This window comes from Ovis aries, chromosome 3 (genome assembly GCF_016772045.2).
Source record: "Ovis aries strain OAR_USU_Benz2616 breed Rambouillet chromosome 3, ARS-UI_Ramb_v3.0, whole genome shotgun sequence".
In the NCBI taxonomy this organism is placed as follows: domain Eukaryota; kingdom Metazoa; phylum Chordata; class Mammalia; order Artiodactyla; family Bovidae; genus Ovis; species Ovis aries.
In genome coordinates, this window is record NC_056056.1 from 31,345,422 (window position 1) to 31,360,359 (window position 14,938).

Sequence of the window (14,938 nt, forward strand, 5' to 3'; positions counted from 1 at the left end):
GAGGGGAGGCGTGTGCAGAGAGAAGGTACTGGGAACCAGAGTCGGGGACCAGCTTCCCCAGTGGTGTGCTGGGGCCAGGCTCTCTGAATCTAGGTCTGGTTCTGGAAGAGTGGAAACCCAGCGTCTGCACATGGGGCCACCATGCAAGCTGGTGGTGGTGCATGCCTTTAGGGAGTTGGGAGGTGTGAGGCTTCCACCCGCCCCAGCTGGGGGCCCCATCCCCCTCCCGTCGTCTCTGCCAGCCCAGCATCCCTGGGATGGTGCAGAGGTCAACGCCCCTGGTGAAGGAGTGGGTCCCCTCCCAGCACCCCAGCAGCCAGAGCCAAGCCGCCCACGTAAAACCCCCACCTCTGAGAGGCTCTTCAGACTGAGCCTGGGACCTGCCCCTTAGGATCCCCTGGAGGAGGGTATGGCAATTCACTCCAATATTCTTGCCTGGAGAATCCCATGGACAGAGGAGCCTGGTGGGCTACAGCAATGGGTTGCAAAGAGTCGAACACGATTGAGTGATTAACACTCCTGGGAGACTCTTCAGATTGAACCCAGGACCTCCCCCTAAACATCTCTACCCTGGACCTTGGGCTAACCTGCCCCCACCCACAAATTAAGCCTTTTTAGATCCTAGAGATCTTTCTTCACACTTGCGTGTAATTTAAAAGATGCTAGCCACACAATCACCCCACCCAGGGGCAAGCCTGCTCCCTGATTAAGAGCCCCAGACCTGGGAATGACTGTGGCCAGATTCCCTCCTCTCTCTCGTGCCTGGGCCCCCGAGCCAGGCTCTGCCCATTCACAGGCCGCCTGCCGGGTGTGCACCTTGACAAGGAAGCGTTTCTGCATGTTTTGCCTATAATTGCTTGACCAGTTTCATCTGAGATGCCTTGTGCGCCTGGGGCCTCCCCCTGCCCAGGCAAACGCTTCCTCCAGCCCCAGATGCACATGGGGGCCCACAGGCCGCAGCCCAGCAGGAAACACTGACATGGCCACCTCTGGCGCTGGCCCTCTGCCGTCTCACCCGGGTACACCGGGCAGCATGCGCCTTTCATTCCGTTTTGAGAGGGGAAATTAAACTGAGGGATGAAGTCGAGCCCAAACCTGCCGTGCAAATAGCTGACCTTTGTTTTGAATACACTTAACGAGGCCGAGACCAGACTGTGGGGCCTCCAGCTGCCTGAGTGTCCGTCTCCTCTCTGGTGTTTTCGGGAGACTCACAGGGATGCGCAGCAGGGTGGGGATGGGTAGAGGAACAGCTGCTGGGCTGGCTTTGCTGCCATGCACCAGGACTGTGAGGAGGAGAGAGCCGCAGTGTGGTCCAAGGGGCCCCTCTCCTCCAAAGTAGCAAGCTGAGAGGTGTGATCGGCATCCGAGGTGTTGTTGGGGCCCAGGAGGGCCCTGTGACAGGATCCCAAACATGCTGTGCCAGCTCTGGGCTTGTCTCAGGGGTGCAGGCCACCTGAATGCCAGCCCGCCTGATCTCCATCCTCAGCAGCTGGAAGGAGATGGTTCCTTGACAATATGGGAGGTTGTGTTGTTCTGTAGGAAGTTAGGGGCTGATTTAGTGCCAATTAGGCCAGGTTAGACTTAGGTAACAAATAAACTGCCAATCTCAGGGCCTTAAAGATAAAGATTTATGTACCAATTGTGCCGAGTCTGGCAATGGGGTTGAGATGGGGGGCAACCCTCTTCCATCAGATAATGGCACTGGCTAGGAGATATGGCCTCTGAGGTCACCAGGGCAATCAGAGGGTCACACCAGATGTTTTTAAAGAGAGAGTTCTGGAGATGGCCTTCATCCCTTCCCCACTCATTCTGTCTGCCTGAATTCAGATGCATGATCCCAATCAACTATGAAGGAGGATTCAGGGGTCTTTCTGGATGGGCAGAAAGAGGACATTGTGTTTTAAACTCGGAGCATCATGTCTGCCCCACTTAGGATCCAGCCTAGGGAGGCAGTCACCCTAAGGGTGCTGGTAATTAGCAAGAGCCCTGCCCTGACGGGTGAGCTTCAGGAGACCAGAGTCTAGGCCCTGGGCTTCAGCTGCCCCTGGACATGTAGAGCCTCCCTTCAGAGCTATCTTCAGAGGCTCCAGGTCTGCTTTCTTAGAAAGGACAATCCCTAGCTCCAGTGCCTTCAGGGAATTTCCAGCTGGAAGACTCAGGGTTTTATGTCTAAGGTTCTCCTTTTGCACAAATGTGTTTGTCCTTTCCTTAAACATTGAGCAATTAAGAAGAAATAAACATGTGTTTATTTATCCAGCAAATATCTCCTGAACACTCTTCTAAGCCAGGCATTGCTAGGTGCTGGGATTATAGAAACAATAAAGCCTGGAGTTTACTCTCAAGGGTAGCAAATGTACAACAGCCATCCACAGATGCTGGAATGATAGTGGGTACAGATGTTCAGGGGGACAGAGGAACTCTCTCACCTGATCTTGGGAAAGGAGTGGTTAATACAACCTCTGAGAAGAGTCAATGGCTGAGTTGGATCGTAACAGATACACAGGACTTAGCCAGACTCCAGGGGAAGCCAGTTCTGGCAGAGGAACAGGGTGGACTTGTCCGCAGGCAGAGAGAAGGCGAGATAACCTTCAGAAACTAATGTGTTTGGAATGATAGCACCTCATCCCCAGGATGGGAAGAATGAGAAATGAAAATGAAAGTCACTCCGTCTTTGCGACCGCAATACAGTCCATGGAATTCTCCAGGCCAGAATACTTGAGTGTGTAGCTTATCCTTCTCCAACAGATCTTCCCTACCCAGGAATTGAACCTGGGTCTCCTGCATTGCAGGTGAATTCTTTACCAACTGAGCTATCAGGGAAGCCCATTAATGAATGAATGATGATGCCAAAAGAGAAAGCCAACCCAGATGCTCAAGAGTCCCCTGGCTACCCTTAGGTGTCTGGATTGTTATCAGATTGTATTTAAAGCAGGAGAGAAAAGGGTGGTGACCAGACCTGTGCTTTAAAAAACCATAAGGGAGGGATTCTCTGGCGGTCCAGTAGTTGAGACTGCACACCACCAATGCAGGGGACTTGGTTTCAGTCCCTGGCTGAGGAACTAAGATCCCACACGCTACAAGGCACAGCCAAAAGATTCAAAAGGCAGTACTAATAAAATAAACAAAGTTTTTTAAAAAAGCCACAAGGGCTGTTGGTGGAGGAGGGACAAGAAGGATGAAGCTGGGGGCAGAGGACCGGTTGAGATAATGTATGTGGGAGGCATGATTTTGGGGTGGATGTGCAGATGGAGGGAGGCAGATTTTGAGAAACAACTAGAGCAACAGACGCAAAAGCCCTGCTGTGAGTTATGGGGACAAACGTGGGGACAGGCAGATGGCTTTCTCTGAAAGAGGGAATTCCTGAGAATTCATGTCTGGGCAAAAGAACAATGCGTTGATTTAAGGATGTACCATGTTTAGGTACCTTCAGGCAGCAGGATGGTGGGCGTGGTGCAAGGCGAGGGAGGCTTCAGGAAACGCGGCTGAATGAGGTCATCCAGGGACAGCGTGGAGGGTGGGAAATGAAGAGGAAATAGGGGCCCTTGAAAATGAGCCAAGAAAGAGGAGCCTGCCGCACAGACAGGAGGAGGGGTGGCAGAGGAAGGAGGAAAAGTGAGAGAACGTCATGTCACCCAGGCTGCACAGAGGAGCTTTCCAGAAGGTCGGCTGTGCCAGGGAGGGTGGGGAGGGGGTTTAAGGAAGACATGGGCATAAACTTCCTATTGGATGGACCAAATAGGTCCTTCTCGACCTCAGTGAGAATGACCCCAGACGAGTGACCAGAGCCGCACGGGAGCAGATGACAGAGCAGGAGCGGGGAGCATGACCCCAGGCGTAGCCAGCTCTCCTGGAGAACATCAGTAGGAAAAGTTCGTGAGGATAATCAAAGGGAGGTTCATTTTTGTTTTGATGATGTTACTATTGAGTAGATGAAAAAACAACTTTTGTCACTATTGAATACAATTTTTGTGGCATGGTGTAAGCTATGAAGCATAGCAATGAAATTAAGTGAGCCCACTGTCCAACTTAACAGGGACAGTCATCTCTGCTTCAGGTGGACCTGCAGGCTTAGCCCAGGCTGTGAGGGGTTGAGTATCCAGCAGAGGGGACAGTGCCAAGGTAGGGGACAGCTGCTACCAGGGCCCTGTCCATCACAGCCTGGATTGGGTTGGCCCAGGCTCTGGCTCTGTGGCACTAGAAGTTGGCACCTAGGTCTGGATGAGAAAGGACCAGAGTGGTATCAGGCTTAATATAAGTTTGTAAAATAAAGCAGTCCATTTAGTAGCCAGCAATTCCAGAGCCCCCAGCCCGAGCTGAGCTGGACTGGCAGGTTAGGAAGGTGAGCCAGGAGCTGTCCTTGACCTCCAGGAGCTCACACCCTAGACAGAAAGTGTGTGGAGAAAGGAAAAGAATCAAAGAGAACCACATCGTGCCTGAGCCGGGAGCAGAGCTGGGGATGTGATGTGCAGGGGGACAACACCTCAATCTGCCCCTGGCACCCTAGCACCAACTTTTCCCCCTCTGCCTGTGCCTCACTGAAGCCTCGCCCACTAGGACAGGTTTTCTTATACATTTACATCCTTCCTGACTGAGGGTGACTGGTGCAGAGGCAGGCAGGTCACGGTCCTGCTGAGCAAAATTCGATCCCTGGTGATACAGGAGGCCCTCGGGGTATCTGGTGTGTCTAGGTCTCCATGACAACACGGAGGGCCTTATGTTCGGATATTCGGGAAAGCTGCATGGAGACGGTCTGGTTCACAGAGGCTGGGGAGCCCGGGGGACTCTGGTGCCAGCAACTGAGTCGCAGGTTATAAAAGAAAACTCCCAACTCCCTAAAGCTTAACACATCGGACTTGAGTCCTACACTGAGTCACAGTCTGGAGGCCGGAGATCCTGGCCACATTCTCACCTTCTAGCTTTTGGACCTTGAGGGAATCGCTTATTCTTAATGAGTTCCCTGGCATAAAGTGAGGATGACCTTGCCAACTCACAGGCCACTCTAAGGATCAAATGAGATCTGTTGTCAAGGTCCTCGTTCACCGCAAAGTGAGTCTCCCGACATGGCTGTTTCCCCCTACCATAGGGTTGAGGATAACAGGGCCTGAGGGGTCCACAGGATCTTGTTTTCACAGCAGGGATCGGGAGATAAGTCCTAGTCGTAATTATCAGGCACACGTCTGCATCGTCCAGGGCAATGTGATGCCACCGAACAGAAGCATCACTTTAAACCATGACTGGGTTCAAATCTCATTGACTACACTTCTGCCATGTGATCCTGGACAAATCATATTCCTCATCTGTGATGGGGCTAATGATCCATGCTTTGTGGGCTTGCTGTGAATATGAAATGAGCTAACAGTTTTGTGCCCAGAGAAGACGTTTAATGGGTACTGACGGCCATGGCTGTCCTCGAATCCTGGCAAGGCTGCCCTTTGTTTAAACTGCCCTCCTCTCCACTCTGTGCCTGCAGGTCCAGGCTCTGTTTCCCCGTGAGGAGCAGCCACGGCCCAGCGAGATGTCCCGGCACCACAGCCGCTTCGAAAGAGATTACCGGGTGGGCTGGGACCGCCGAGAGTGGAGTGCCAACGGGACGCATGGGACCACCAGCATCTGCAGTGCCACCGCTGGGGCAGGGGGCAGCTCCGCCAGCAGCCTCAGCGCCCGGCCCGGCCTCCTGCCGCTGCCCGTGGTGCCCTCCCGACTGCCCACACCTGCCACGGCCCCCACGCCCTGCACCACCGGCAGTGGAGAGGCCATCACCAGCCTCGTGGCCAGCTCCGCCCCCGCCACCACCACCAAGGTAAGACCCTTCTGGGGTCTGCTGCAAGCAGGAGCCGGGCAGGGGGGCCCTGCTCCCCCACAGTCCCTGGCCAGATGCTTCCTTCTCGAGAGTACGGGTGTCCCTGGGGCTGCGCCAGGCAACTGTTAAAGTTCACGTGGTTTTAGTTTCCATAAAGCCTCTCTCTCTGTGACTAACTTGTGGGAAAACAAGCAGGTGCTGAGGCCATGTGTTGTCCTCTGTCACATGGACAAAAGGCATTTAACCAGCAAAAGGGCTGTGAAACTCTAAGGTGGTGTGATACAGGGTCTCTAAGTGTGTGACTGTAGATGGGTAAGACCCCTGGGGGCTCCGGTGACAAGTTTGCAAAAAGATTCTGCCCAGTAGTTGGTCCTAAATGGTCATAAAACTGCTGCAACCAGCGTTCGTATCAAGCGTGCGCACACCCAGGGTCCCCTCCAAGCCCCAGACAGCCCAGTGACATCAGTACTTTTCTCCAGTTGAGGACACGGAGGAACCAAGTCTATGGGAGAGGCCCAAGGGGCGCCTTCCTGGAGGAACCCAGGCCTCAGGGGCGTCAGTTTCAGGTCATCTTTGCGTCTTCCAGAAGTGGCTCCAGCCCCCAGAAGCAACAGCAGAAAACCATCTGGGTTACCAACCACGATCATCGAAGTGAAAATGTCGCCAAGGCTCCTGCCTGGCTTCCGGCCGAGCTGGTGCCCCTCAGGCCACTCAGAGCCCCTGGAGGGACGGGACCCAGGCTGGTGGCAGGAAGCCCATTCACGGCCATCCGGTGTCCTGGGCAAGCATGCACTCTGCAGGTCCCTTCACCTCTGCCAGGCATTCAGAGCTGCCTCCTAGGTGCCATCTCCGGGCCAGCGTGTGTGTGTGTGTGTGTGTGTATATGTGTGTGTGTCTAGTCTTTTGTGCTTTCATAAAAGTTGCAGGAAAAGTTAAAGGCAGGGGAGCCCCAGCCCCAGCCATTGTGAGGTGGCGGTGGTGTTGGAAAGTGGCGCTCCAGGTGTGCTGAGCCTTTGTCTCGGCGATTTTCAAAGCTCCCTTTCAGCCCCTCTTCCCATTAATAACTGTGAGTGCTGCCGGCGCAGTGCCCTGCAGAGGCCCGAGACAATGGAGCCGTTGGAGGCCAACTTGGAGCGCACTGACATCTTCGGCAGTGCCTTATTGATTTTATTTTCCTGTTATGAAAACACCACCCCACTGAGGTGGAAAGGAAAGGAATGTTGGACAGGGGAGAGGAGACGGAGGCTTAATGTGGGCACGAGGCCCCTGGACCAGCCAAACACATTCCTCCCCAGGCGCCAGCCCCCAGGACGGCTCCAGGGGCAGTGACCTCGGCCCAGGGGACCCAGCCAGCCGCCCTGAAGGCCGCATCTGGCAGCCGCTCAGCTAAGCCAGCTGTTGGCCATGTCGAGGATGGCAGCGTCTGGAGCTGACGGCCGGGATTCCAGGTGGGGAGGGAGGAGCTGGGCCTGGGAGCCCTCTTGATGGTTTCCACCCTCTCAGGGATGGAGGCCTTTTTAGGGACAGCGTCAGGCTGGGCCTCAGGCCGGGGTTTGGGCTCTGCCAAGCCAGGGAAGTCGAGGGGAAACTCAGGGAGGGCCTGCCCTGCCCACACAGCTCCTGCTTTGCTCTCAAGCAGCTTGATATTCATCATCTCTATCTGGCTGGGCCCCAAACCACAGCATACAGAGGAAAGGAACCCGGCCTCAGACAGAAAACAACAGCTGGGCAAGAAAAAGCTGGGCGGCTAGGAGGGGAGAGGGGCCAAAAGTTTATGCCTGTGTGGACAGCCAGCTTCTTGGCACACCTTCCCCCATAACCATCTCCAGCCCAGTTTCACACCTGCAGAGGCTTGTCCAGTCAAGCAAAGGTGCCTGACTGCACCCAGGATTCCTGGGTGCTCAGAAGAATGGGGCAAGGGGAGTGGGGGCGGGCAGGGACGACAAAATACAGCAGTGGCTTCTGTCCAGGGCCTTGGGGCTGAACTTGGGCTCTGGTTCCATTCTGCCATTCTGGACTAACTGCCGACTCCCCAGACTCCTGTCCCCAGCCTAATTGTCTAAGCCAAGACGGGACCACATCAAGTGACAGGCAAGCCAGTAGGAGGTATCTGTGGTTTCCCTGGTGGACCAATTGTGTCTTCACTGAGCAGCCAAGGTTTGGCTCTTGCCCTCAGGGAACTCACGGGCCAGGATATAACAAATCTGCGGCCTGGATGGTGCAACCGAGTGACCTGAGGATGCCTCTCCCATTGAGGCTGTTGGCAGAGGCCGCTTTGTGGAGTGGAGGAAGACAGACTCTGGAGCCAGACTGCCTGGATTTGAATTCCATCCTATCTCGTGCTGGCTGAGTGACCCTGGGCCAGTTGCATAACCTCCCTGGGCCTCACTTCTGTAACACGGGAATAAGTGGTCGTACCTGCCTGTCAGAGTTGTGAGGATCATGTGAGTTAAAACTCGTGTAAAGAGTTCAGAATCACGTCAAGCCTGGCACATGTCCTATAGAGCACTATGGGCATCATCTTTGTCCCCGTCTCCCAGGGGAGGCCTACGGGACAAGGCCACGCCCCTGTAAGGAAAGGTGAACATTTTCTGGCCTCACCAAGAGGAAAAGGTAAGGCTTCAGATGAGAAAACAAGAGCTAGGCCCCAAGCAGGCAGGGACAGGAACTGAGTTTGTGAGTGGTTAAGCCTCAAGCTGGGTCTCCCCCCCGGGCAGTAAAGAACCCGCCTATAAATGCAGAAGACATAAGAGACGCAGGTTCGGTCCCTAGGTCAGGAAGGTCCCCTGGAGGAGGGCATGGCAACCCACTCCAGTGTTCTTGCCTGGAGAATCCCATGGATGGGGAGCCTGGTGGGCTACAGTCCATAAGGTCGCAAGGAGTCAGGCACAACTGAAGCGACTTAGCAAGCACACAGGCCTAAGCTGACCTTGTGACATGACCATGGAGACATGTCAGCAAGACGGGCTGGAGGGAAGGGGCCATCCAGTGGGCCTCAAACAGAGACCACATTTTGTCAGCCATGGGCCCTTTCCTCCAAGAAAGCTCAGTGACTTTTTTTTTTTTTTTTTTTTTTTTGGCTGCATCCAGTCTTCACTGGGTCATGAGGGATCTTTTGTTGTGATGCATGGACTCTAGATGTAACACGCAGGCTCAGTAGTTGTGGTACACCCATGTAGTTGCTCCGTGCTATGGGGGAAATCTTACTTCTTAAGGATTGAACTTAGGGATTGAACCCAAGTGCTCTGAATTGGAAGGTGGATTCTTAACCACTGGACCACCAGGAAGGTCCTGAAAACCCAGTGTCTACACAGGGCAGAGGCCCCCTCTGGTGGACAACCTGGGGAGGCAGGTAGCTGCATGGAAGCCAGAGCAGAGCTGTGGGTTTCACTTCCTTTTGTGTATTCCTACTGCCCTGCCCCACGTGTGGCTCAGACAGTGGCCTGCAGTGCAGGAGACCCGAGTTTGTTCCCTGGGTCAAGAAGATCCCCTGGAGAAGGAAATGGCAACCCACTCCAGTATTCTTGCCTAGGAAATTCTGTGGACAGAGGAGCCTGGTGGGGTAGAGTCCACAGGGTTGCAAAGAGTCAGACACGACTGAGCAACTAACACTTTCACCACTCCACTTTCACTTTCACCACCCCATATTGGTAAATGTTGCTTGAATGTCCTGGCCTGGCTTCCTTGGTAGAGGGTCTAGTGCTGCCTGAGCCAGAACCACCCCTGAGATGACAAATGTTGGCACTGTCAGGCCTTAGCATCTGCAGTGGGCTGGACGTGGAGCAGGGGGAGCGTCACACAGTCTGCGGGCTGCAGGCACCCCCATATCCCAGGCTGTCACCACCCACGTAGAGACGGCAGCCCCTTCATCTGCCCTGCCCAGTGTGGGGCTGCTTCTGCCCAGCGTTAGGGGCAGTCCTGGCTCTCCAGGGCGAGGAAGGCTGGCTGTGCTCCCAGCGGCTGCTCAGAGAAATGATGACAATTTTTCTGTCACTGCAGCCTCCAGGCCTGAGTTGATCTTTTGGTTTCTTCCTTTTTCCAGGGCCTGAAGATTTCTTGCATGTTTTAGATGCAAGGCCGAAAGGCCAGTTGGACAAACACAACTCCTGGGTAACTGAAGCATGGGGAGGGCCTAGCCAGATACACACCACACATACACACACACATACACTCACTTACACCACACACACACACACACACACACACTCAGTCACACACACAGTCCAACACACACACACATTCCTTGCTCAGACCCATAAACTGCTTCCCTGGGGCACAGGTCAGCTCTTAATCCTCTAGGACACAAGTTTCCAGAGCCCAAGAGAAGTAAGCCTGCAACCCAACCCCTGTATTTTGTAGGTCAGAAGAGTGAGACTTTGAGAAAAAAAAAAAGACTTGCAGAGGTCACCTAGGGAGTGAGAAACAGAACCAGCCTGGGCTTGTTCCTTCCCCAGCCCAGGCTGCCTGGCACAATGTGTTCACCATGGTAACCAACATTGCAGCATTGTTATGATAATTGTTCCCCATCCCCTCATCCACCTAGCTGACAGCTGACGTTGAATTTTGGCAAGAAAATGGGTATATTTACCTCTTGCGTTATAGGTAGAAAAAATCTAAGCTAAAGATTGGGTCAACTGAACACTGCACAGCTGGTGAGAACTTCAAGCCCTTGAGTCCAACAGAAATGGGTTTGAATCCTGTGTTTACCACATAGGAGCCAAGGACCTCTCCAAGCTTCAGTTTCTTTGTCTGTAAAATGGGAATGATAATGGTGTTTCTCACGGAAGTGTTGTGAGAATTGGTTAAACTAATATGTGCAGAAAAGCATAGACTAGTACCTGCCACTTGTTAAACACTCAATAAAAGTTCATTTTGAAAAGGTAAATGAGAAACTGAGTTCAACAGAGTATTCATATATTTGGGGGAGACCAATCCCACTGTTGTTGGGAGCCAGTACTCTGGCTCTAGGCTCCAGGCAGTCAAGGGCCCCGGGGGAGAGTGCTGCTGAGAAGCACAAAGGCTACCAGGCCTGTTTATGGGATAGAAAGGAAGCTCCACGGCCCTGCAGTTGCTGCTGCATGAAATTTAAATTATTCTCAACAAACCTGCTTGACAGATGAAACAGAAAAGGGACGGCTTCATAAAATGCAATTTTGTTCCTGAAAGAATGGACTTTGCAGGATCCTCGCTGATGTCTGTGAAATGTATCGGGGGCCTTTTCTCCACGTGGTCAGGAGCACTCATGCTGAAACATTCCCATCATTCCTCAGAGCTAAACCCTTGAAAATAAATCTAGGCCGGGAAGAGAGAGACTTCGCCTGTGTCCCAGGCCTAGGGAAAACCAAAAGAGGCCATGGAATCTGCAGGCTCTGTCCTCAGATTTTTTGACATTTATGGGCATTTGAGGCTTTCAGGGGGGACCTAATGACCCCAGAGACAATGACTTCCTCACATGACCTAAATTCTTTGGAGAAATGTTCCTCTTGTGGGGGGCATGATCTGGGGTTTCTATGGGGAATCATGAGAATGACCACAAGACCACCAGCAGAGGGGGCACCCTCTCCTGTGGTTCTGGGGGTCCAAGAATGGATAGAAAGGCAGCTTTTGCACAGTTGCAGAATGAGAAGTAGTCATCTCTCTCCTCCTGTTTCCACGTTGAAAACCAAGGGCTACCTACAGAGTGGGCTCAGTAAGTTGGGAGAACCACTCAAGCCCCTTTTACGGCACATTTCCAGACTGTGTGTGCTTCCCCAGAAGGCCGTTTCTTGCCCCATGAACAAGGATTTGTGATCTCCCTTGTGATGCATTACCAGGCACTGATAACGCATCGTGAGACGACTTGCGCCTGTTCGTGCCCAGCTAATGGGTTTCACCTGCACTTTAAGTGGCAGCCACAGTTTGGGTTGTATCCTCACTGACTTAAAATCCATCCATCAGTCACGAAGTGTGTGCAAAATTGAAAAATGTCATGATTGCCCAAGCATCTGTTCCGAAGCCTATAGTTCGGGCAGGGTAGATTTGAGTGGCTTGATTTCTTAGACTTTTGATGAAAGGGATAAAGAGAAGGGAGAAGGTTATATGTGTTACCATATTCGTAAGGGATGAACCATATCTATATAGAAGGCAGCTGTGGATCCTGAAGGCAGGTTGTGAGATGGGCTTGACTGGAGACAGTTGTGTATAGAAGTTAGCTTTTGCTTCGTAACAACCATCCCAATATTTAGTGGCATGAAACCATCCCAGTTCTGTGGGTTCGTCGTCAGTTCTGGACTGGGTTCTCTCATTCGCCTGTGGCCAGCTGCATGGTGGCTGCTTGCTGGTGGCTCATTCTAGGATGGCCTCACTCACACATCTGTGCTGAGCGGACTGTCGGCCAAGACATCTCAGTTCTTCGTGTGGCCTGTCATCCTCTGTACAGCTATTGCAGGCTTGCACACTGGAAGGTCTCAGACTTCCGGGAGCAGTAAGAAGCCAAGGCTCAGGGCACAAGTGCCTCTGCTTGAGGAACTTTTGCTAAAATCCTGTTGGTCAAAGCAGTCACAAGGCCAAGTCAAATTCAAGTGGGAAAAAGGTCCTGCCTCTGGTTAGAAAGTGCTTCACCACATTGCAAAGAGGCAGACACAAAAGGACAGGAAGCCTTCGTGTTAATTTTTGCAATATGCAACCCCCGCCCCCGTGCTGCCAGCACACTTGCTTAAACACGGTTATTCACTCTCTAGCTTCTGGCCAAGGCTTGCATTCCTCAAACAGAAGGAAGAGGACCAGTCCGACAAACCAATCTATGTGGCCTGGTGGACAAAATCAACAGGGAACCGGCATGACTTACACACACCTGGGCGACGCCCACGCCATCCACACCGAGAGCTGCCCTAGGGAGATCTGAAAGGAGACACCTGGTGCGGATGGTGTTGCCATGGAGAAGACAGTGCAGCTGGCCCCCAGGGCGCCTTGCCTGATACAGTTACCTTGAGAAGGCCCCACTGGCAGGTCTTGGACCTCAGTCCTCAAGGCTCCAGTGCGTAATCCCATCACTGCCTCAGAGCTGGTGCGACTGAGACACTGCTCTTCCCAGAATATTCTCAAAGACAGAGGCTAACCTACTAATTCAGAATCAAAAATTCACCCCCAAGGAGACCAACTTCGTGGACTTTGCCCAGTGAGAATCCACATAAGAAAACAAATTTAGACCAGAAGACTTTCTGAGGAGCCTAAAATCAGGAAAGGGAGCCAGTTACATGGTGCAAATATACAATAACTGCGGATCGGACAGAGTCCAGGCTCTTTCTCCCTAATAGGATAAATCCCGCGCCATTCCCAAAAAAGCCCTTGGAAAGACCTCTTCTTAAATTAAATTAGGTTTTCTGCAAACAGCATCATTCAAGATGAACATAAATCTACTTCTTATTCAGTTTTAATGGTTTTCCTTGTTTCATTTAATTACTCATGTTGCAATTAAACAATTTTTTTTCATTGTAGAAGGACAGTATTTTAGCTACATTATGGGTTAAATAGGCTTTGGAGAACTAGCCTGGGAATCTCATCACCATTTATAACATTGTTTTTTTATAGGGAAAGTATGTTCCAAAATCTAAACAGCCAAATTACAAATGAACTTTCAGAACCCAGCCCATTTGTTAACTGGAAACTGTCTGTAATGCTAAAAATAACTCAGGGAAGCAAGCATAAAAAGGAGAGCTGATTGCCCCTTGGTCTCACTTGTTCACCATCAGCATCTATGGATTCAGTTTTGTTTCAATGAGGAGAATCACATCCAGACTCAGACAGACCCTACCCCTGCTTCACCCACTGTTGTGCCACCGGTGGCCACTTGGTCTTGAGTCCTCCCAGAGCTTCATGCCACTGTGAAGGGCCATTGTGGAGTCCCGGCAGAGTAACGCTGAGGTAACATAGCAGATTATCCATTTCCACACCGTATTCGCTGCCCTAAAATGAAGGCTTAGGGGAACTCTCTGTGTGGCTCTGCTGCCACGTCCAGAGGTCCAGGCACATTCACTTGCACTGGCAATCTGTGCCTCTAGAACTCGTAGGCAGGAAACCTCATTTTCCTCTGGCGAATAAAGAGCCATGACTGGGACTTCCCTGGTGGTCCAGCGATTGAAGCTATGCTTCCACTGCAGGGGGCACAGGTTTGATCCCTGGTTGGGGAACTAAGATCCCAGCATGTCTTGCAGTACAGTTATAAATACATAAATATGAAAAATAAAGAACCATGAGAACCCAGCAGAGCATCAGTCTACGTTCAGAGAAGCCTGCCACACACCTTTCTTGATGATCAGGGTAGGAGTCCGGCCTTCCCAGCCTCCCCTCTCCTGATGTCTCATGAGATGATGGATGGGTGTTCTGCTCTCCCTGACACCATACAGGAGTCCTGGGGGCCCAGAAGGAAGCAAGGTGCCCACTCGAATCACAGAAGGCCAGTCATCAGCACCTCTCTCTAAACTAGCTGATGCCTACTACAGTCCCTTGAGGAAAGCACTGTCTGTTACTGCATGACCCCTTCCTTGCCAGACCTGCTCGGAGGCCCAGGCAGCTGGGTTAAGCTTGCTGTCCTCTTTTGTTTCTAGAAGGCCACAGGGGTTTCCCCATGCCCCCACCCTGTGGGGCTGCCAGCAGAGTGCTCCATGCTCTGCCCAACTCAGCACCAGACTAGCATCAAATAAGAAGCAGATTCTTGACCTGCTCCTTAAAGAACTCCTTCGCCAGCTGAGAAGTGGCCCTAAAGCCAGCAGGCTAGGGGATAGGAGGTAGAAATAGGGAAGTAGAAGGGCCAAGCCTGTGAGTGGGTCGGGTGGCCCTTGCTGTGAGGGTGCAGAAGGTGGACTTGACAATGTGCCCTTTGAGGTCTGTGGTGGGGGTTGCTGGCTGTCTACCCAGCCTCAGTTCTGTTCAGGCAGCCACCACTTCCCATACTTTGGGAAAGCAAACCCTGGTCCACACTGGGATTATGGTGGTTCAACACCAGGCGTGGCAATCCCATTTCCCTTCCCCATCATTGGTTCAGGAAGGGTCATGGACCCAGTGCTGGCCAGCGGAACACGAGGGTAATCCTATCTGGGGGCTTTGGGAAAGGTTTTCTTGCCTCTAAGGAAGAGTCACAGAAAAAAGAAATCCTTCCCC

At 52.4% G+C, this 14,938-nt stretch overlaps 1 protein-coding gene across 2 annotated transcripts in view; it reads left to right on the forward strand.

Annotated features, from left to right (window-relative positions):
- Positions 1-14,938, forward strand: part of KLHL29 (kelch like family member 29) — a 331,664-nt gene that overhangs the window by 179,807 nt on the left and 136,919 nt on the right. For both annotated transcript variants that reach the window (XM_042245841.2, XM_060411894.1), the window contains one exon: positions 5,471-5,800. In XM_042245841.2, the coding sequence (XP_042101775.1) occupies positions 5,516-5,800 (285 nt within the window). In that variant the 5' untranslated portion in view covers positions 5,471-5,515. The remainder of the gene's footprint in view (positions 1-5,470; positions 5,801-14,938) is intronic.